The 23,264-nt window shown below is 44.0% G+C and overlaps 1 protein-coding gene and 1 long non-coding RNA gene across 3 annotated transcripts in view; one reads left to right on the forward strand and one right to left on the reverse strand.

Moving 5' to 3' along the window:
• PSTPIP2 (proline-serine-threonine phosphatase interacting protein 2) overlaps positions 1–19,341 on the forward strand; it is a 71,515-nt gene extending 52,174 nt beyond the window's left edge. Inside the window, exons 6-15 of one of the 2 annotated variants that reach the window (XM_032310063.1) lie at positions 1,257–1,319; positions 5,185–5,283; positions 6,062–6,107; positions 7,229–7,308; positions 9,757–9,855; positions 11,150–11,246; positions 11,362–11,443; positions 12,730–12,764; positions 14,044–14,101; positions 17,741–19,341. In XM_032310063.1, coding sequence (XP_032165954.1) covers positions 1,257–1,319; positions 5,185–5,283; positions 6,062–6,107; positions 7,229–7,308; positions 9,757–9,855; positions 11,150–11,246; positions 11,362–11,443; positions 12,730–12,764; positions 14,044–14,093 — 651 coding nt within the window. In that variant the 3' untranslated portion in view covers positions 14,094–14,101; positions 17,741–19,341. The remainder of the gene's footprint in view (positions 1–1,256; positions 1,320–5,184; positions 5,284–6,061; positions 6,108–7,228; positions 7,309–9,756; positions 9,856–11,149; positions 11,247–11,361; positions 11,444–12,729; positions 12,765–14,043; positions 14,102–17,740) is intronic. The other variant, XM_032310062.1, reaches the window with a different exon arrangement.
• On the reverse strand, positions 12,027–13,710 carry LOC116571753. The gene is made up of 2 exons (XR_004277983.1): positions 13,603–13,710; positions 12,027–12,616 (listed from the first exon to the last, which is right to left on the reverse strand). It is a non-coding gene; the product is annotated as an uncharacterized LOC116571753 (long non-coding RNA).
• Positions 19,342–23,264: the final 3,923 nt, after the last annotated feature.

Consider the following 23,264-nt stretch of genomic DNA (forward strand, 5'->3'; position numbering starts at 1 on the left):
TGATAGCAAGAACCTTCCGATGAGTCTTTGCATGCGGGGCTCATGTCTGTTCTCTGGGCCTTCAGCATCTTCACTGTTAGCAGATGCATAGCCACCTCCTGGTACCTTGATTTCTGCTGGGCTAGAAGATGACTCATCTGTTCTCTGAAGACCCCTTGTCCACCCCTGACCCCCCAGCCTGGTGAATTTCACGTATTACACGAAATTTATATTTGAAGTGAGACCATGCCAGACATTCCATTCAGATATCTTGAAATTTGTGTTGGTAACAGACAAAAATTCAACTTTCCAGAAGAAAGAGACATCACATTTGAGTATCATTTTCAGTATTACTATTTTGCATTGTTCCATTTTGCACAAGAGCAATGCCATAACTCATTTGGAATGATTGCATCTCTTAGTCTTTTATATACCCATTTGGCTTTATAGAGCTATTGTAAGGGATCGTGGTAGGTTCAGGTAATGATTAGGAACACGGGCACAGGAGTCAGTCTGTGCCCAAATCCCCACTCCATGACTTGCGTGGGTAAGTTAAGCCACCTCAGTTTACTGTCAAGAAAACAGAGATAAGAATATTCACAGTCTCTGGGTTGCATGGAAACTGCTTGGCACGTGATACTACCTGGTAAATGGGAGCTTCTGTTATGTCTGACATACTTTTTTATTATTTGCTGCATTGTTTTGAGCAATGAACGTGTTAACATCACAGCCACAACAAAGAAATGGCTCCCAGTTGAACTCAGCAGAGTACTTTACATTTCCTGGATTAGATGGGGGTAAAAAAAAAACACCTTCTTTAGCTGTCCTACAGACATATCTTCTCTTCATTCTGCCTGGGCTCCTTGCTGGTTAAGGGTGTGCCATTGATGAAGCTGACATAGGTTTACAGACCAAAGACCCCTTTTTAAAAAGGAATGACGCCTTAACAAGAGTTTTAAAATCCTTTTTGAAACCTAAGGTTAATTCCAGATTTACTGAGGAGACCGCTCCAGGGTCAGTGATGCTCCGCGGCAGCTGGTGGCTGCCCACGTTCAAAGGCGGGCCTCACCGTCACCGAGCCATAAGACCAGGGGCAGGGGCTTCCGCCTCTGCTGCAGTTTCCTCACTTATGCAATGGGGGGAATAAATAGCGTGTCGACCTTCCAGTGTGTGTGAGGACTAAGTGAGATGGTCCACATCGAACTCTTAGTCCTCAAGTAAACTGGTATTAACGGTAATTTGTTTTATTACTAATAGTGCTTGTCCTCTCTTCACAGACAGAGATATTAATGGATGCTGTCCATAAACAAAAAAGCCTACAGTTCAAGAAAACTATGGATGTGAGTCTCACTTTATTTTTTTATTTATGTATTGATTTTTAAAAGATTTTATTTATTTATTTGAAAGAGAGAGAGAGAACGTGCACAGGTGAGGGGAGGGGCGGAGGGAGAGGGACCAGCAGACTCCCTGCTGAGTACGGAGCCTGAGGATGACCCAGGGCTCCATCCCAGAAACCTGAGATCATGACCTGAGCTGAAACATGAAGTTGGACGCCGAACAGACTATGCCACCCAGGCATCCCCGAGGCTCGCTTTATTGCCTCCTTTTCAGCAAGGTGACATTTTGTGAAGTCCTGTGCTGTGTATAAGCATATTCCTGAAAATAACATTTCAATAATATTAATTAGTACAGTGGTTTGGGAAAACAACCTTTAGAAGTTTGACTTTCCTTCTTTTTCAGGCCTTGGAAAGACTGAGGATGAAACTAGATAGAGGAAGCGAAATAATAGTGCCTTTCTGGTAACCTGGGAAGGTCACTTAAATATTTCAGGCCAAGACACAAAAGCATCTATACCCCATGATGCCATTTGTCTTGTTGGATTTGAGCTTTTTCTCTGTGACTGTTTTGAATATGGATTTATTTCTTTTCTTTTTTTTTTTTTTTAAGATTTTATTTATTTGACAGAGAGAAATCACAAGTAGACGGAGAGGCAGGCAGAGAGAGAGAGGGAAGCAGGCTCCCCGCTGAGCAGAGAGTCCGATGCGGGACTCGATCCCAGGACCCTGAGATCATGACCTGAGCCGAAGGCAGCAGCCTAACCCACTGAGCCACCCAGGCGCCCCTTGAATATGGATTTCTTACCTATTTTACGGAGTGACTCTTTCCTGTTTCAAGAGCTGAAAACTGTAAAAGCCTTCCTTAAATAATTTATTTAAAAAAACACTTAACGAGACAGAGCTAAGACAGATTGCTAGCAGCCTCCCTCTAGCTTTTGTGAGTCTGTTCAGTTGGGACAGTGAACTCTGATTTTGAAACATCTGTGATGACTTTGAAACATCATTATATTCTCAGACGGTGACAGGCTGTCTGGTAACCCAGTTACAGAAGAAAATGTCACCAGTGTTGGTGGCTTGTATGGTTTGTTCTGCATCATTCTTTTTTTTTTTTTTTTAAAGATTTTATCTATTTGAGCGGTGCTTGGGTGGCTCAGTGGGTTAAAGCCTCTGCCTTCGGCTCAGGTCATGATCCCAGGGTCCTGAGATCGAGCCCCACATCGGGCTCTCTGCTCATCGGGGAGCCTGCTTCCCTTCCTCTCTCTCTGCCTGCCTCTCTGCCTACTTGTGATCTCTGTCTGTCAAATAAATAAATAATATCTTTTAAAAAAAGATTTCATCTATTTGAGAAAGAGAGAGATCACAAGCAGGGAGAAGGGCAGAAGGAGAGAGTGAGGGAGAAGAGACTCCCCGCTGAGCAGGGAGCCTGACTTGGAGCTGGATCCCAGGACCCGGGAAGTCGAAGGCAGATGCTTAAGCGACTGAGCCATCCAGGTACCCTGTTCTGCATCAGTCTTTCCCGTGATGCACAACACCTCAAAGCCACTGATGAATAAGAAGTGATGTTAGTGTAATTCCAGAAATGGTGATGGACAATAAATCAACATTCCCAGCACTTTTATGTTTTGAGTGGTCTGGGGTGAGCTTTCTTACAATTGAAGAGAAAGCCTTAGTGAAATACACGTTTCTCAACTCTGTCTTCTACCTACACAGAGAGCCATATCAATGTTAAGACTTTTGCTTCAACTGTCAAAAATGATTTAGAAAACTCAAGGGAAAAAAAAAAGACTATTGTATTTATTCTTTTTTTTTTCTTTTTGCTGAGTGTGTCCTTTTTTCCTCTTGATGTTCCAAGGTTTCTTCTTTTATAGTTTCCTTTTGCTTAGAGAACTTTTTTAAGTAGGCTTCACGCCCAGTGTGGGTCTTGAACTCATGACCCTGAGATCAAGCGGCACATGTTCTGCCAACTGAGCCAGCCAAGCGCCCCCAAAGAACTTCCTTTAGCCATTCTACAGAGCAGTCTGCTAGCAACAAATACTCTGAGTTTTTCGTCATCTGAGAAGGTCTTTTTTTTTTTTTTTGAAAGATTTTATTTATTTATTTGACAGAGAGAAAGATCACAAGTAGGCAGAGAGGCAGGCAGAGAAAAGAGGAAGCAGGCTCCCTGCTGAGCAGAGAGCCTGATGCAGGGCTTGATCCTAGGACCCTGAGATCATGACCTGAGCTGAAGGCAGAGGCTTAACCCACTGAGCCACCCAGGTGCCCCAGTTCTTTTTTTTATTTATCTTTTAAAATGTTTATTTATTTATTTGAGAGAGAAAGCAGAAGCAGGAAGAGGGGCAGAGGGAGAGGGACAATCAGACTCTCTGCTGAGCTGGGAGCCCAGTGGGCCTCAGGACCCAAGATCATGACCTGAGACAAAGTCAGATGATTAACTGACTGTGCCACCCAGGCACCCCTCCATTTGGTTCTTCTTTTGATCTTCTCTGCCTTTGCTGTGCTTTTCTATTTCTTTGCCGAGACCATCTATTTTTTTCATTTATTTTAAATGTGTTTGTCACTCTCTCTCTAGTATTAGAAAAGGTCAGGCATATTGTCTAAGCTTGGTGTTCGTGAGAGTGAGGAAATTTACTCTATATACTGCTGGTGGGAGTTTCAGTTGGTGTGGTCATTTTGGAAGGAAGTTGGTCATATACATACTCGTTTACCAAACAATTACACTTCTAGGAATTTGACCTGTGTAGATAAATTCATACCACTCAAAATAAAATCAGCATATTTTTATGTTATAAAAACATGAAAGAAAATAAATGTCCACCAATAGAGAGATAGTTAAAATTGTGGGGTGTGTGTGTGTGTGTGTGTGTGTGTGTGTATTTACAACCATTTAAGTGTTCGGCTACAGGGCTCATGCTTGATAATAGAGAAATGTCTCACATATTGTTACAAAGGAAAATTATTGCATGAATATCTCATGCACTTGTAATTATGAAAGATTAGGACATTTCTATGTGTGTGTAGCATGTACAGAGAATTATATGGCTGTTTACTGAAAGGTCAACCCCAGCTGAATTGCAGAGTCTGCCAAGAAATGCAAGAAGACAGGTGCAATATTTGATGAGCACAGACCATCCCTGCAAAGGAGTATTCGTTCTTGGTCAAGCGGTTTTTGGGGGTCAACATTTTTATTAACTGATTTGCAGCTTTATTTGTTCAAAGTTAAGACTGCCTTAGTAGTTGAAACAGAAAATGCTCTGATTCACTAGTTGTAGTTTGAGAACTGTTTTTACACTCATGGTAGTAATAATGGCCCATGATAGACCATGGCCTACTTTCAGACTAGCTAAAATTGTTCTTTAAATCAGAAAGGAACATGGCTATGCCTACATGCCAGAAACGATGGGATTGGTGCCCTCCCCTTTGTCACTTGCTAGGGAGGGCACCTTGGGATACTGAGGCATAATTATGATTACCACAGCCAAGTGATTGCATCTAAGTTCCGAGGCTTGGGTTACATATTTGCTCGATTTCACACCTTATGGTTACATACCTACCTTGATTTTGGCTATTTCAAATCCCATCTTTTGTTTCTGTCAGTTTTTGAAGCTCTCGTACTTTGTGTTTGCCAAAATAGGAGTGATTACTTCCTTGATCAGGTTGCCACCCCATGCAGTTTGGAAAAGGGCTGGAGAAACCTTCCCAAAAAAGATCAGATAGAGTGTTGCCCTCAGAGTGCCCACCATCGAGTGGTGACCTCAATGGTGATCCGAGCGCCCCGTGCTTTGCCGGGTCCGGTGGGCTGGCATGGTTGCTTTGCAGGGTACCATTCTGCTCACCTGTTTTGGTCCTTTTTTGGCTTCTAACAACAAAGGCAAAGAAGACCTACGAGCAGAAGTGCCGAGACAAAGATGAGGCAGAGCAGGCTGTCCACCGGAGCGCCAACCTGGTAAACCCGAAGCAACAAGAAAAGGTACCTGGGAGAGCCGGCAGCCTGAGAAAGCTGAGATTTCTGCATCTGAAACTGAATCCAGTTAATAATCTTCATTAAAAATGGAGCTACTTCCTCAGTCCCTGACAATATCTTCCTCTGGGCCACTAGGATCCTCTGACCCAGAAAACCCCTTGTCGCAATTATTGGGTTCAGGAAGAGCTAGAGAAGTGTGGCCGGGGGATAGGACTGGGGTAATAAGAAGTTGGGGAGGGTTTTTTTTTTTTTTTTAAAGATTTTATTTATTTATTTTACAGAGAGAAATCACAAGTAGATGGAGAGGCAGGCAGAGAGAGAGAGAGAGAGAGAGAGAGGGAAGCAGGCTCTCCGCTGAGCAGAGAGCCCGATGCGGGGCTCGATCCCAGGACCCTGAGATCATGACCTGAGCCGAAGGCAGCGGCTTAACCCACTGAGCCACCCAGGCGCCCCGAGGGTTTTTTTTTTTTTTTTCGTCTTTCTTCAAAACTCAAGTATTTTTTATAGCCCAGCCACCTCCTGATTCAGTGATTATCTATTTTATGTAATCTGAATAGAAGATTGACAGCAACCAGAGGCCAGGGGTATGTCTTTAGGAAAACAGAGGGCAAGATGTTCTGTGGCTATTGCCCAATGGTGATAAGATTAGGGGGCAGGTTGAACGATTTGCTGAGAGAAACACAGGTAAGACCTGGGCTACACTGTTCTCTTCACAGTCATTGTAAGTCTGGTTGGCCTGTGGAAGTCTGGCCCAGCATTTCTCCTCTGTCCTTTGTCCTCACAGCTTTTTGTGAAACTGGCAACTTCGAAGACTGCAGTAGAAGACTCGGGTGAGGGGCTGCTCCCGGGGAGGGGGGAGGGTTTTTGTGGGGCTGACATTCCACAGACTCTGTCTGGAAAGGTAGTGTTATAGACCACACAGTCATTTATAGACAGACAGTGGGATTACTGAGCTATCTGGAGGGAGGGAAGGAGAGAAAGAGGGAGAGAGGGTATATCAGAACCTGGGAAAGTGAGAGGAAGCAACTGGGCCAGCGGTTTCTGTCCCAGCACCCACACTTAGGTCTTGGGCCTGACTTGGCACTGAATGGTGGAGAAGGTGGTGTTGGGCACGGGGCGGGGGTGGGGGGGAGTGTGATGGGGCAGCTTCTTTGTAATCAGGTGCTCACTCACTGGGAACATCTCTCTTTTTTTTTTAAATTTTATTATTTTATTATTTTTTTAAAAGATTTTATTTATTTGACAGAGAGAAATCACAAGTAGGCAGAGAGGCAGGCAGAGAGAGAGGAAGGGAAGCAGGCCCCCTGTTGAGCAGAGAGCCCGATGTGGGACTCGATCCCAGGACCCTGGAATCATGACCTGAGCCGAAGGCAGCGGCTTAACCCACTGAGCCACCCAGGCATCCCGGGAACATCTCTCTTAAAAGCCAGTTTCGGCCCTACCAACTCTTGCTATGAAGGGAATAGGCAAGTTGGGAGGCCTTGTCATGGCTGAAATCTGAGATCCAAACCAGGTGTTTGCAAAGCTCTCTAATCCCAAAATACCCTGCAGGAGACAAGACACTCATGACTGTGGCCACTTAGGAAGCATCTAAATCCAAAACCAAAGAAACTCGACAGTTCTCTCCCTGAATCATTTTCCTGAAAATGGGAAGGAAGCTATTGAGGCTGAATTAGCCAAAGAGAACCCTGGCTGAGGTTCCTGCCAGGCTTCTCTCTCTTCTCTTGATCCCTTTCTTGCTACTTGCTTGGTTTAATGTCTAAAAAGAAAGTACTTGATTCATAAAGATGTTACGAGAAGGAGAGATGGCCCTGAACCCTGGCCTTCCAGGGTTCAGAGATCTGGGGTCCTTGAGAGCTCAGTGCTACTCCATCAGGGCAGGCTGGGCGGTGGGTCTGCACAGCCTGGTCCCGTCCGTTTTCTGAAGCCAGGCCCCTCCCCTGCATTGCAGACAAGACATACATGATGCACATCAGCACCCTGGACAAGATCCGCGAAGACTGGCAGAGCGAGCACATCAAGGCCTGCGAGGTACGGAACGGGCAGCTGCTTGGGAGGGGGTGGGTTTTCCTCCCAGAACCTGGGGAGTCTGCCCTGGCAGACTCGCACCCCCCTTTATTAGAGGACCCCAAGTCTCATAGAATTGTTTGAGGGCAAATTAGAAATCAAGAAATCTCAGTGGAGGAGGGAAGGAGCCAGAGCGTTTTCCCCCAGACCTCATCTTTCTCCCGCGTCTTAGCCCTGACCATTGTGTCTGATGCTGCCCCAGGACCTCCTCTTGTGTTCCGTTAGCCCAGACGTGCCATAGCTGAGTCAGGGGAGTGGTGATGACGTCATTATCTTTCCAGAGCCTCACCTGAACCTGCTGTGGGATAAAGAGAACTCAGGCAGGAGGCGAGCAGGCTTCAGAAGTTTCTACTCTCGCTACACCTTTGATTTCATCATTACCCCTGCTTCGTTTTTAGCACATGGCCTCACAATTTTGCGGAGAAAATAAAGACATAATCTTTTTCTTACCAGTGGTTCTCAAAGTGAAGTCCCAGGATTCATAGCATCAGCATCCCCTGGGAATCTGTTAGAGATGCAGATTCTCAGACCTACTGAACAGAAACTGTTGGAGTGGGCTCAGCCTTGTGTGACTAAGTCCGCAGGTGATTCTTATGCAAATTCGAGCCTCAGAACCGCTGATCTCCATCCTCCTCCCTTCCTGTTCTCCTGTTCATTGAAAAGGGGCTACCTCCGCCCTATCAAGAGCCTGTCCCGCCCGTTGGGCTCAAGATGCCACCATCCCGCTGTCCTTCCCTCGTGCCTGTGCACAGCCTTTAGTGTGAACTTCTGCTCTTGTGATCCGCTTAACTCCACTCATTCTTGGTTTTAGAACCTACTGGCTGGTGTGTCCCATCTGCTTCCTTCTCCTCTTTTCCTAGCCAGGCTTCTGGAAGGAGTTGTCTTCACATCCTCATTGTCCTTTCCCTTTCCCAGCCGGCTGTGTCTGGGGATCCCCCCTGCCCACCCCTACCCTCTCAGGGCTGCTCGCTTGAGGAACTGGAGGTCTCCATGGTTTGAGGTCCAGCAGGCCTTTGCACTTCCTGATCTTATTTGATTTATATCTACTCTCTAGTACTGCGGGTCACTATCCCCTTCCCAAAACACTCTTTTGTTTTACGTCCTTGATTCCGCACTCTCATGGAAAAGCCTAGACTAAGGCCTTTTTTTTAAGGTTTAAAAAAATGTAAAGCAATATCATATACATTTTATGGACACACACATGTTTTAAAAAGCCTGCATGGGAATGATAAAATTTAGGAGAATGGTTTTCTATGGGGAAGGAGAAGGTGATGGAGACTGGGGAAAGCACACAAGGGCCTTCAACAGAATCGGAGGCAAATATGGCCAAAATTGTTGACCGAGTTAGGTGGTTGATATGTGGGTATTTACTACAGTGTCCCTATGATTCTTCCTATGTGCAATATTCTATAATTAAAAATAATAAGAAATTTTAGTATTTACATGCCACATAAATACAAAATATACTAATATACTAAGTATACTAAATAAATACTAAATAATAAATAAAACCTAAAATATACACTACATATAAATCCTAAAAGGTTTGCAGGTGAAATAATGTTATTTGCTTCAAAATACTCTGGGGAGTAGTTGAGTTGATGGGCATATAATAAAACAGAATTGGGTGTGAGTTGATAAATGTTTAAGCTGGTGATGGGTACGTGGGCATTCATTAGACCATTCTCTCTTGTGGATGTGTGAAGATTTACATTATAAAAACCTTCAAAATGTAATAGTGTTGCATTCAACGTTAAAAAGTACATTAACATAGAATATTCCCTGATGAATCAAATAGCATCCACTTTCTAGAATGATAGCTTTTTCCAAAAGTTGGTATTTGTTTATATCCCACTTTTCCCAAAAGCTGGTATTTGTTTATATCCAAAAAAAAAAACCCCACTATTGTTCAGGGAGGGACTTTTCTAAAGAACTTTTTTGTTAAAGAAATTTTCAAAAATATGCGGGGATAGAAGGCAAGTGCAGGTTCTTCCATGTTCTCATGAACCGGCTTCCACAGTTGTGATCATCTTGCCATGTGAATTACGTCATAGGGACAGGGCAAAGGTTTGAGTTGGAGGCTCTGGCAAACTGCCAGGTGGAGCTACCCATTAGGCAGTTGGAAATGTGAGCTGGAGTTCAGGTTAGAACCTTGCTCTTTGGGTTCCTCATTACCTCTTACCTTCAGAACTATATCTGATCCTGCTTGTGCTAATACCATATGAGAATACCATTTGCGTTCTTTGCCTGTGATGAGAGTTGATGAGTTTCCCTGGTGGTGAGGGTAAGATCCTAAATGGGGCAGTAATCTTACAGATAATGAAGGTTGATACTGTTTCTTAAGTCATAGCCAATCTAGACAAATGTCCTCTTTCTCTGCCTATGTCTGGACATGGAGTTATGTTTCCATAGATGTTTGAAGCTCAAGAATGTGAACGAATAAACTTCTTTCGGAACGCGTTGTGGTTACACATGAATCAGCTGTCACAACAGTGTGTCACAAGCGATGACGTAAGTCAAAGGTGTCCACGGAGGAGTCAGTAGAGTGGAAGGGGCCATAGACATTTATGAGTCTACCCTCTCATTTGAGAGAGGTACAGTGACTTGCCCAAGGCCACACAGTGAGCTGATAGGCCCAAATAAACACCGAACTGCCTGACCCCTTTGCTTTGCTACCATGACTTTCTCTTGAAGGAATTTAGAGTTAGGGCAGGGAGCAGAGAAGGGAGACCCAAATGCAGTTTTGTTTTGTTTTGTTTTTTAAGATTTTTATTTATTTATTTGAGAGAAAGAGAGACAGAGTGCGCACAAGCAGGAAGAGGGGTAGAGGGCTGGGGAAGAGCGGGCTCCCTGCCCAGGACCCTGAGATCATGACCTGAGCCAAAGGCACTTAATCAACTGAGCCACCCAGGTGCCCCCAAATGCGGTTTAATTTATGGATGACGGAGAAGTCACAGTATGACCGTGGGTCCCAGAGTGTCACTCCAGGACAGGTCCAAGTGCTAGCCCACTGACACTTGCCCAGGCTAATGATGAGGCCAGGGCTCAAGATTTACTTCAACAGTATTCCCAGGGTCAATGCCCAGGTTTACCTTGGGCATAGCAATCCTTATGGGATTCTCAAACCTCGGAGGGATTAGAATTCAAATTATCACGACCTTCTTTGCTGAGAAATAGCCACCCTCACTTAGATGGGACAGTCACTTTAGAAAAACAGCTAAACACCTGGGAGACCTATAGAATTGACTAGAACTTCTTCCAAGTTAGCACATTGTCTTTACATTTGTGTGTGGCATTAGTTTTGGTATCTATTTCCTTTGGCTATTGGTATTAAAAAAAAAAAAAAAAAACCCTCTTCCTGGCAAGGTTTTTACGCTCCCACAGAGATACATTTCTCACCATCTTTAAAACAATTTTAACACCGGATATGCATCAGAGAAATCCCTATATATGAGTGATACAAAAAGAGACTTGGGGATGTCTCTTTTTCTTTTTTAAAACAAAATTTGAAAGATTCAGCCATTCATCAAGCCTGTTTTAATAAGCTGTATCATAATTATCACTGACCTACCTCTAGGTTGATTTATCTTTTTTATTTTTTTAAGACTTTGTTTAATTATTTGTCAGAGAAAGAGAGAGTGCACAGCAGGGGGGAGGGGTAGATGGAGAGGAAGCTGACTCCCCGCTGAGCAGGGAGCCCAATGTAGGACTCCATCCCAGAACTTTGGGATCATGACCCGAGCTTAAGGCAGATGCTTAACTGACAGAGCCACCCAGGTGTCCTGATTTATCTTCTTTTTGTTAGATGTATGAAGAAGTTCGTAAGAGCTTGGAAGCATGCAGCATTGAGAAAGACATTGCATTTTTTGTGAACCACCGAAAAACTGGACAGACCCCACCAGGTGACTGAAGCGGTCAGGCTGTGGGATTATTTCAGCATTTCTGTGAGTCTTCTGCATCACGTGTCAAGAATGGAAGACACCAGCATCTTAATATTTTGTTTCTTGGTTCCCCTAGCACCCATCATGTATGAGAATTTCTACTGCCCCCAGAAGAATACAGCCTCACAGGGAAAGGCCCCGGGGCCTAACTTAGCAAGGTAATAAGCAGCTACCTTTCACATGAAGAAAAATACATTTTTAAAAATTTTTTATTTTTTCAGCATAACAGCATTCATTATTTTTGCACCACACCCAGTGCTCCATGCAATCTGTGCCTTCTCCAATACCCACCACCTGGTTCCCCCAACCTCCCACTCCCCGCCCCTTCAAAACCCTCAGATTGTTTTTCAGAGTCCATACTTTTAATAAATGTTGTTATCGTCAGTGTTCTAAGCAATATTAGAATTGGAACACATATACCACTGCATTTGCTTAGTGAGGTTGCTAGATTTGGGCAGGTAGCGTTTTTAGGACAAATGCTCAGTGGATTTTACCAGTCATAGTTTAAGGAGGGCTATATTACGCTTGAGTGTGATTATTGTTACTCACATACAAATCCTATCTTTTTTATAGCTTGTGGAAAGCAAGGGTCAGCAGGCTCTAGCCCCCTGTGAGTCAACTCTGACCAAACTCTATTGATAGGGCCCAAGAGTAAAGAGTAGTTTTTACATTTGTAAATGGCTGAAAAAGGAGAAAAGGATACTGTTTTGTGACATGTGAAAATTACACAAAGTACGGATGTCAGTGCTCATATAAAGTTTTATTGGAACCCGACCATGCACATTTTGTTTACATTTTGTCCACAACTGGTTTTGCATTTGAGTTGACAGTTCTAAAAAGGTTGTCCTCAGGGCCAACAAAGCCCAAGTCACTTACTGTCTGGCCCTTTGCAGAACGAGTCTGCTGCCCCAGCTATAAAGGATCCTGACAGAAGAGAAACTTCTATTTCACACAGTCAGTTTCACATCAAAGCTGCTAATTTCCATTTCAGTTTTTAAAAAGCAAAGGGAATATTTGAGGGGGCATTGCCAGGCACTCATCAATAATTAAGAATACCAGGCTCTGTTCAGAAGAGTTCATGGGAATTAGCTCATTTCATCCTCACGGTGAGGGGGGAGCTGCTTGTATTTTCCATCTTACATGTGGACATGCTGAGGTACCCAGAGGTCAGGAAACCACATGCTGACAGCAGAGATTTTCCTCCTGTCGGTCTGGGGTGTGGGGGCAGGGCCCTGTACATCCTGCCCGCAGCATAATAGAATGTTGGCAGCCTAGATTCCAGTGGGTCGGTGGTGGTGTAGGCGTTTTCCTTCATCTGAACTCTCCTGACTCTCCAGAACAGAAACCAGATCTGATTAGAGGGCTGTATGCTTGTAGTGTGAAGTCAAGAATTAGAAAAATAGTAAGAACTTATCTGAAAGACTTTGGTTTTCATTTCTTACAGGAGAGGACCTCTCCCAGTTCCTAGAAGTACACCAGGTATGACACCAAGAAAGACCTTTTGAAATGCTTATGTCATGTTTTCTCTCTCTCTCTCTCTTTTTTTTTCCCTAAAGATTTTATTTATTTATTTGAGAGAGAGCATGCATGAGCAGGGGCAGAGGGAGAAGCAGACTGCCTGCTGAGTGTAGAGTTCCACATAGGGCTCGATCCTAGGATCCTGAGATCATGACTTGAGGTGAAGTCAGTTGCTTAACTGACTGAGCCACCCAGGTGCCCCATCATGTTCTCTCTAAGGCTGAGTAGTTAGAATGCTGAGATAAAGGGAAAGAAGGGAATAAATAGAATCAAATTCTCAAGAGAATGAACCTATATTAGGATCTTAACATAATACTATTTATCACAGAGTGGACTTTGGTAATTGGTGGTTTACTTTATAGCTTACCAAAGAGAAATCCACTCTTGGGAGTATCAAAAGAAACACAAGGCAGTCATATGTAAGAGATGATTTGAACTTGAACCATAAAAACAGCAAAGTGAGATATAGTTTCCTTTGGATTACCCAGAAACATACCTGATAGAAGGCATAGATGTCTAGAAACATATGACCTGATGTTATATATTTGGGTACTGACCGTAACTGGGTCTTTCACTAATCACTCTGGTCTTTTTCACTCAGAACTCCTATGATAACTCTGGGACAACCACACATGATAGCATTTTTTTGGGTTAGTTTTATTCCTTGGATAATTATAAGACCCTTGAGGGTGGCACTTGATTTTTCTCCTGTATCGCTCATAGCACCTAATAGAGCTGTGGGCACATAGGAGATGCTCAACAAATATCTATTATTTGAATAAAAGAAAGATATACCTACCTTTGTTCAAGGGACTGAGGGAAGAGACAACTCCTGCTGCATATGGGAGCTTAGTAGAACTTCAGCTACTAAAAAGAAAACCAGGGCTGAAGTGGTATCTTTGAAAAATATAAGGGTTTAAGTTATTTTTGTAAAACAATTACCACCAGATAACATGGGACTTATTTATGCCTATGTTTGAAGATGACTTCACTCTAGGTGCTGCTCTGTGCACATGGATGCAAAAGGGCAATGAAATCATAGCAGTGATTTCCAGAATGTGTGAGTGAATCCTTTGGTTTATAGTCGTGCCTGCCATTTGTAGGATTTGTCACCAGATGTTTTCTTCTTATAAAAGGACAGTCACTAGAATATTTCACTGGAATGTTTTGATTCCAGAGGGATTAAGATCTTACCGTGAAACAAGATGAACTTAATGTTGCTCTGTTTTGCCTTCTGCAGATGATCAGGATTATTCTTTGGTTAATGACTACAGTCTGATCTACCAGTAACATCAATGGTAAGAACCTTTAATGTTTACATAATCAAGTTGCATTTAGACTGGTGAATGTGTTTGTGAATCTTGGAAGCTGCAAGCGGCAAGGCCTTGCCTCAGGCTGGCCCTCAGTGCATGGGGTTCTGCAGGATGGCCAGTCTGGTTTCCATACAGCAAGGGGACTGGAGTCCATGCCATACGTATTTGAACGAAGAGATTCACCCTTCCCTAATTATTCTGCAGCTCGTTTTCTGCTCCTGTTAAGCTCTTTTTGGCTATAACACACTTCCGCTCAAGGCAAGGATCACAAACAAAACACACGTGATCTTCACTGTTTAAAAGTAATAGTGTATGCCCCTATTTCTGAAAGGGGAGAAAGTCAAGTAAACAGAAGTCAGTGAAAATGAGGCAAACACTGTCACACTCACCATTACACAAGGGCATTAAGAGAGTCATCTTGTCTTGGGACGCCTGGGTGGCTCAGTTGGTTAAGCAGCTGCCTTCGGCTCAGGTCATGATCCCAGCGTCCTGGGATCGAGTCCCACATCGGGCTCCTTCCTCCGCAGGGAGCCTGCTTCTCCCTCTGACTCTGCCTTCCACTCTGTCTGCCTATGCTCGCTCTCGCTCGCTCTCTCTCTGACAAATAAATAAAATCTTTAAAAAAAAAAAAAAAAGAGAGAGTCATCTTGTCTCAGATTATTACTGCTCCAAACTAGCAAACTACAGGGATTCCTAGAGCTGAACTACAGAGCCAGCCGTTGCTGCAGAGATGGCGCTCTGTCTTTGGTTCTCAGACACTTGCAACATGTCTTCATGTTGCAATCTCAGTCTTCACAAATGTAAAGGAATGCCTTTGAAACCAAAAGAGTACTATATAAAACTCTATAAAGTATAACTGGTTTAGCCCAAATGGGCATATCTTGGAGTTTGACAACAAATGTACGTATGAGCAAAGAAAAGTCTCAAAAAGATATATTCCCAAACTAGTACTAGTTTTTCTTTGTCTTTACTTATTATGTTTTCCAGTTTGTCTACAGTGAAACTTTATTACTTATTTAATAAAAAACTGTTTTTGAAGAGTTGACCTTCTGGCACATTCTTGATTTAGTGTGTTCCCGGGAGTGCCAGGAGTGGGGGTGGGCTGCGGGAACTGGACCAGCCTCTCTCCCATCCTCCCTGGTTTGGTGCTACTGTCACTTAGGAAATGGAACAGGTTTGAATAGTGTTCTGTGGTGGCTTTCCTTTAGTGTTTTATAGCACCAAAAAGTTCTTTAAAAAAATTCTTAAAAATTTAAATTAAATTAACATGTAATATAGTATTAGTTTCAGAGGTAGAGGTCAGTGATTCATTAGTTTTCTATAATACCCAGTGCTCATTATATCACATGCCCTCCTTAATGCCCATCACCCAGTCACCCCTCCATCCCCCTCCCTTCCAGCAACCCTCAGCTTGTTTCCCATGATTAAGAGTCTCTTCTGGTTCATCTCCCTCTCTGATTTTGTCTTGCTCTATTTTTTCCTCTCTTCCCCCATGATCCCTTTAAACAGTGAAGATCCACATGTGAGTGAGATCATATGATATTTGTCTTTCTCTTATTGTCTTATTTTGCTTAGCATAATACCCTCTAGCTCCATCCACATCGTCACAAATGGCAAGATTTCATTTTTTGACAGCTGAGTAATATTCCATTGTATATATATATACCACATCATCTTTATCTATTTATCTGTTTATGGACATCTGGGCCTTTCCCATGGTTTAGCTATTGTGGACATTGCTGCTACAAACATTGGTGTGCAGGTGCCCCTTCAAATCCCTACATTTGTATATTTAGGGTAAATACCTAGTATTGCAATTGCTGGGTTATAGGGTAGCTCTACTTTCAACTTTTTGAGGAACCTCCATGCTCTTTTCCAGAGTGGCTGCACCAGCTTGCATTTCCACCAACAGTGTAGCACTGAAAAATTCGTGAAGTGAGCACGTCAAACATTGCTTGTCTTTAGTCCTCTGAAAACACCTGCTTCGTGACTTACGGCCCATTATCTAGATAGGACAGAAGCCATGTTGTTTTGGTTACATAGAAACAATTAACTAGTATGTATTTATATTTAAACATGAGTCCTTAAATTGCTTAATAAATGTCTTTAATATCTAAACAACTTTTCTGTGAAAGATGATGGAAATCAAAGACCTAAAATACCCAGGCCTCTGACTATGCATAACTTTCTGACTTATAAGCAACTGGAGTCTATACCTGGTCATCACTTCTTCATTTTGTAAGGTTCCTTTATCTCATGGAAAGAGGCACGGCCCATAGTAGAGGTAGAGAGGGACATAGGGAATCAGTGACTTGAGATTCCTGCCCTCTGGAACACCATGTTTATGATGGCTGCCCATGGTCATTGGCAGCTCCAAGAGTTTGTTTTATTGTTGTTGTTTTTTGTTTTGTTTTTTTATTTTTTAAAAATTAGTTATTTTTATTAACATATAATATATTATTTGCCCCAGGAGTACAGGTCTGTAAATCATCAGGCTTACACACTTACAGTGTTTTTGTTTTCTTAACCTCTTCCTTTCCTACCCTCACCTACTTGCATAAAGCATGTATTCTAGTTGCTTAATGGTAACCTTTGACCCAGGAACTCTAGTTCCTTAGAGCTGAAGAATCTGCTGTTTGGATGCAAGATACTAAGGCCAACACATGTGAGCTCTGTCACTTCCTCGGGTTCATTGGTGTGCGCCAGCTCAACGCGTGGGCACTCAGCATAGGTGTGTACTACTGACAGAGTCAAAGAGAATTTTGTCTCTTACAAAGGAAGAAGGAAGGAAGTCTGTCTTAGTTAATAACTTAGCCAAGCAACTTATCACAACACTTAAAAGAGCTTGAGCCTTTGGAAATGAAATAGGAAGGTGTAGGAATCTGTGGTTTGTGTGGTGTCATTGATGCTGGCTACTGTGCCTGTTTTTAGTTGTAACATGTTTAGGTAAAGACAGATTATAACTTGTGTATCAAAAAATATAAATATGTGTATTATTTACCAGAAAGCAATGCTGGTGTTGTCACAACCCATTTTTCATCACTTTCTAAAAAAATTATTTCTTTGAGGGGTGCCGGGGTGGCTCAGTTGGTTAAGCGTTTGCCTTCGGCTCAGGTCATGATCCTGGGATCCTGGGATCCTGGAATCGAGTCCTGCATTGGGCTCCTTGCCAGCGGGGAGACTGCTTCTCCCTCTGCTGCTCCTCCTGCTTGTGCTCTCTCTCTCTCTCTCTCTCTCAAATAAATAAAAATTTTTAAAAAAGATTTTATTTATTTATTTGAGAGAGAGAGAGAGAGAGAGAGAATGTGTGATCTGTGAGAGCGGGGGAGGAGCAGTGGGAGAGGGAGAGCATCTCCAGCAGACTCCTGTTGAGTGGGGAGCCCAACACCAGGCTCAATCCCAGGACACTGAGATCATGACCCGAGCCAAAATCAAGAGTTGGCTGCTTAACTGATTGAACCACCCAGTCACCCTAAGTTTTTCATCTATTTTAATACTTATTCCTCACCATTTGCTTTCTTTGGCCAACCAGACATATTCTCAACAGATAATATATCAAGGTGGGAGTGAGGAGCTGATGTGAATGGTTCATTCAAATGAAATGTCTCTGTTATTTTCTTTCAGAAAACAACTCCTTTTCTGGCTGGTGATTCTAGGACGTGGGAGGAAAACACTCAGAGCAGTAGCATCTGTAGCCAAGCTCTGTCAGTCATGAAACTTTGAAGTGAGACCTTGCTGTCATGTTTTGGTATTTTATATTGATTGCAGACATTTAGATCAACTGAGGTTAGGAAAGTTCTGAAATTTTTAAAAGAAGTTTACAGATTGCCCCAGACTGAAGAATTGCCCTTTTCCTGTCAGTTACCAACGTTGTGAATGAATTACGTTATCTCCTGGATCCAGGAAACTCTCTGGATTTGGAGCCTTGACTCCTCTTGTTGGGGGAGAGGTGGCTGCAGAGGGGCCCAAGCCATCAGCCTGTAGGAGCATCTTGGCTTTGGGGGCAGCGTGTCTGTGGAACATTCCACAGCCACACACGTCCTGAGTGGCGCGGAATTTTAAATCCCCTTCCTTTTTGGCTGGAGGACTGAGAGGCCATCTGATTCTACTTTCTCATTTTACAGATGAGGAAATGAGGCCCAGCAGTGTGAAATCCACTTCCTTACTGATTAGGGACAGAACCAAAACTGGAGTGTAAGCTTATCCCACATCACCATACGAACTAATCCTTCCTGAGGCTGTGGTGCTTGTGTTGAAATTTCAGACGCCAAATGTTTTTGCCAGTGTCTTTTCAATTGGGAACATTACCAGGGTTTAAATGTCAGCTTTATTTTTGTATGACTCACTGTGTGTGCTGAAGTACAGAGCGCCATATTGAATTCATCTAAGAAGCCGTTGATTGTAAAGTATGCCATTATTTTATGTACCACTGAGAAAGTTAGGTAGAGGAGTTGACCATTAATCTGTGACAGTTAATGGCCATGCCCATTTGAATTTGATTCATGAAAGTGTTGGGAAAAAAGCACATCCTAGAATCCGTGCAACAGGATATTTCGACTCCATTGCTAAAAGGAAGTTTAGTGCTCCCATGCGAGTCCTCCATCCCGGGTCTTCTTCACGGAGAATCTTTCTGGAATTTTTAAAAGTGTTGATCTTAGCCTTCCACAGGTATTTGAGTCTTCCTTTTGTTACCCACAAACAGTGGGGAGACTTACATCGCTTTTGTGTAATATCCACACACCATGAGAAAACAGTACATTGTGGTGAATAACAAACTAGCACTGCTACTTACTCGTTATGTTGTAAAATTCTGTTGTCACCAAGAGCATGTATTTTCTTCTCCTGCCAGTGCAATAGATTTCTCAGAACTATGCATAAATTGATTGAAACAAAATTGATTATTTCCCCCCATTTAATGTAAGGTGTTACTGAAAAGGGCCGCTTCTTGTCATGACAGGAAACTTGCGTCAGTTGGATATCCTTTTAAGAAACTGAAGTTTGCAAAGGGCCATTGGCTTCCCCAAATTGAGCAGGCTCAGGAAATTTTCCTTCGAACTCAGAACATTCTGTTTTTAAGTATTTTATTTATTGTTGGCATTTCCTCAGGGATTTCACTTTTCTCTCTATTGGTCAGTGTCATTGATGTAAAAGTCTTATGAATTGAAAATATTTTTATTTTGTGGCTTTTTCAGTTGGATATGAAGTGAAATAAAGGTTCTTAGTGATGTGGGATTTATTTTGCATTTTTGTGATCCTCCAGGCGAAGTCGCTTCCTTGGGGAGGCACCGTCCACCGTCTAGTTTAATCCAGACTAGATTGGATCCCACTGCCGTGTCCTTTTTTCTCTCCCATATTTTCCTTGACACAACAAGATTCACGTTTGAAATTAATTGTTCCAAGTCTGGCTTCCCTCCTGGACAGTAACCTTCATGACAGCAGGTCCCTCTCTGTCAGTACTTCCTGCTGTGTCCCAGCACATGACACCCTGTAGTGAGTATGAAAGAGAGTGGACCTGGAGAAACAACCAATTGAGAGAGAACCCAGAGTGTAAAGGCAGTGAAGCCAGTCAAATAAGTATGTATGTTAAGTTTAGTAAATATGAGCTACCCTGAAGACCGTGGCTGTCTTAATTTGAGTTCTGCTGGAAGCCCACCCAGAGATAAGAATTTGAGTGCAGGTCCTTTTTCTGGGGGGATGATCCCAGAAAGCACCTGTATGGGAGTGGGGAGGTAAAGGGGACGGAAGGAAGGGGGGAAGGGAGGGAAAGCAAAAGGCTACATTATCCAGCCAGTCAGCAATGCGGGCACTGGGGCTTCAATCTGGGGACTCCTGGGGAACCGTGTGGGACATGCATCTCAGGGATGGCTCCCCGGTGGGGTGGAGCGGTCATATTCCTTCCCCACCTCTCTTCACTCACTGGTTGAGGACCACCCCTGGGAGGCACGAATTCCCTGGCATTTCTGAGCTGCGCAAAAGGCGGAAATGGCCACAGAGTGGGGTCCAGATCACTGAGAGAGTCCTTGGGAGGGGCAGTTCCTGGAATCTGGGCTGCTGTGGGAGGAAATGCTAAGTACTGAGGGGATGTGGATGGTACCCTGACAGTGGCTGACCCCTGCATGGGTCAGATCCACTGTGCCCACATGAGCTGGACTCCACCCTGCCACCACTTCTTCAAGTTCCGGTTTCTACACACACACACACACACACACACACTCTCACTCACGCAGCAGGTTTAGTAGGACAAGCTATAGTCCCTTGCTATAGATGGTCCTGAGTCTAAAACTGCTATTCATCCTCTCCTTCCTCTACCAGCCAGTTATGGAATGAACTGTATTCTGGCCATTGCTCTCCCCCCCCCCCAATTTATGTGTTGAAGTCCCACACCTCTGTACCACAGGACGTGACTGTGTTTGGAGACAGGGCCTTGAAAGAGGTGAGGAAGTGGAAATGAGATCCCTGGGGTGGGGCACTAATCTAGTCTGATCGGTGTCCTTCTAAGAAGCGTTAAGAGACACACCAGGACTGAATGTGCATGAAAGGACCTTGTGAAAAATAACCAGAAGATGGCCATCAGCAAGCCGACGGGAGAGGCCTCAGAGGAAACCAACCAGCACCTTAATCTTGGATTGCCAGCTTCCAGAACTGCAAGAAAATGAATTTCTACTGTTTATACCAACCAGTTTGTGGTATTTTGATACAGCAGCCCTAGCAAATTAATACCACACATTCTGGATGCCCTTCTTCTCCCTTGGCAAGTCTACTGATTGGTGGGGGTGACCCAAACCCTCATCCCTAAGGGGTCTTAGCCCTTGGTTATCAGGCTCTTGTCAGAAGGAGAGGGAAAAGCAGACTCTCCACCGGCAGGGAGCCTGACATGGGACTCGATCTCAAGACCCTGGGATCATGACCTGGCAGCTGCTTAACCGGTTGAGCCACCCAGACACCCCCACCCCAGTGGAAGCCTTTCTGTGTCACCTGGTTGATGCATCTCCCAGCAACCACGTCATGCTAGATGCTCTAGTCCAGCAGAGCCTGAAGTTGAAGAGATGGGAAGCACCAGTTTCCCAAGTGGGTCAGTGGGATCTCTGGTGGCAGAGGCCAGTCTCATCCCTTTGCTCCCAGACCTGTGTTTTCTATCTATTGGGGTCAACACACAGTACCGTATTATGACTGTATAAGCACCATATAAGACTTCATCTTTAAGACCAGCACCCCAATTCTGCAACATATTCTCAAGCTACCACCAACATCCTATCAGGACAGCAGCTTCTAGGTGACATGGCATGTAGCAGACAAAGTGGAGCCCATGGACCTTTCCCCATCATGGCACCAACTTCTATAAAGTAAAGCTCTTGGTGTCAGGTATGCATTTTCAGTGGGGGCAGTATTGCTCATGGGGGGGGGGTGAAAATTGGCTCTTGATGGGAAAACTAATCTTTTTAAAAAAATATTTATTTATTTGACAGAGATCACAAGTAGGCAGAGAGGCAGGCAGAGAGAGAGGAGGAAGCAGTCTCCCCTCAGAGCAGAGAGCCTGATGTGGGGCTTGATTCCAGGACCCTGGAATCATGACCTGAGCTGAAGGCAGAGGCTTAACCCACTGAGCCACCCAGGCGCCCCAGGAAAACCAATCTTACTCTTCTTATGTTTAAAGCACACACAGTGGTGCATATACAGATATCCAGTGTTATCTGTAGTATTAACATATCACAGGAGTGGCAATTAGAAAAAAATGTCTAAAAAGGCTCCATAGGATAATGAAAAACAATTTGGCAAATACCGGTCTAAGGTGATGTGTGGGATTTCATAATTATACATGAGACACTCTTTCAGCCTTTGGATAGCATTGTTGGCCAAGACAAGACCAGCAGAAAAGGAGACTCTGTTCTTGGAATCAGTCCCAGCAGAGGTGAATCTGCTCCTTCTAGAGTGGAAGGAGTTCAGTGGAATCACGTTTCCATCAAGTCGCTGGTTGGTCTCCTTGGGGGGATGACAACGTATTTAGGGGTCGACTTCAGCTTCAGGGACTAATTGTGCAGACATTTAGCAGCAGTCACGAAGGCAGGCCTGGGGAGTGGGGGCCCTTTTAAGAGTCTTCATCCCTGCCACTCAGCTCTCTGTCCATGAGTCCATGGAGGGGCATGGCCAAGGCCAGAGGCTGGTTGGACGTCCCCGGATGAGTCATCCTACCCACCTGGTTGCTCTGGATCTCCTTCGATGAGTAGCTTCTTGCAGGTGCTGGTAAGTAATGCACATTTCACATTTTGCTGCCCATTCTTTTGTTTTGAGTCTTCTGATCCCATTCCCTGATCCATCAGTCAAGTCATGTACCATTGCCTAGCAGTCCGCATCTGTGCTTACCTGGGGCTCCTCCTCCTTTCACACCAGGCTGATGACCGACTGTGTTACTCGATGCGCTGCCCACGGGGAGCAGTTCTCTTCATCCTGGAGGGGTGTCATGGAGCAGCTGTCCACATAGAGATGATCAACAGTTAACATGCAGACCTGATTTACTCTTGAGCCGGATGTGAGTGTTCTGCTCTTCTCACCCACCGGGTTGAAGGAAATGTCCTCTGAGGCCACAGATATGAGCTGGAAGGAGAAACATGGGTGCAACAGAGGAAGTTGGTGGAGGTGTCTGCATTGCGTGACATCCTGGCCTTCTGGATTTGCCCCTGCCTGTTCCAGAATGTACCAGAATGCCCCCTGGATCTGACTTGGGGAGGGTCTAAATAAGGATAAGCTAGTTTGGAGTAACATTATTTCACGTTCCTGTTCCTGTTTCCTTTGTAACTTTTTGGGTAACTTTTATAAAATGCATTTCTGTCCATGTTACCAAAGAGGCTTTCTGGCTTTCGTGTCAGTCCTAGTGATCCGAGCTTGTAATTCTCCTTGGTACTCTGATGGCAGTCGACAGCCAACCCACTCTATTGGTCCTTATAATTATGTTTCACCCCAGATCTCTCAAATATCAGGAATGTTGTATAAAACCGTCCCCCTGAATCCTGTCCTGAGTCCCTACAGATGAGGTCTCCAATGATTGTGATGCTTCAGCTTGGTGGTCATTGCCACTCCACTTCCATAAGCAGTGAGATCCTTGTGACCATCTGGCTGGGAAGGGGTCTGATTCCAGAATGCCATCCTGACA

Source organism: Mustela erminea, chromosome 13 (assembly GCF_009829155.1).
Source record: "Mustela erminea isolate mMusErm1 chromosome 13, mMusErm1.Pri, whole genome shotgun sequence".
NCBI lineage: Eukaryota > Metazoa > Chordata > Mammalia > Carnivora > Mustelidae > Mustela > Mustela erminea.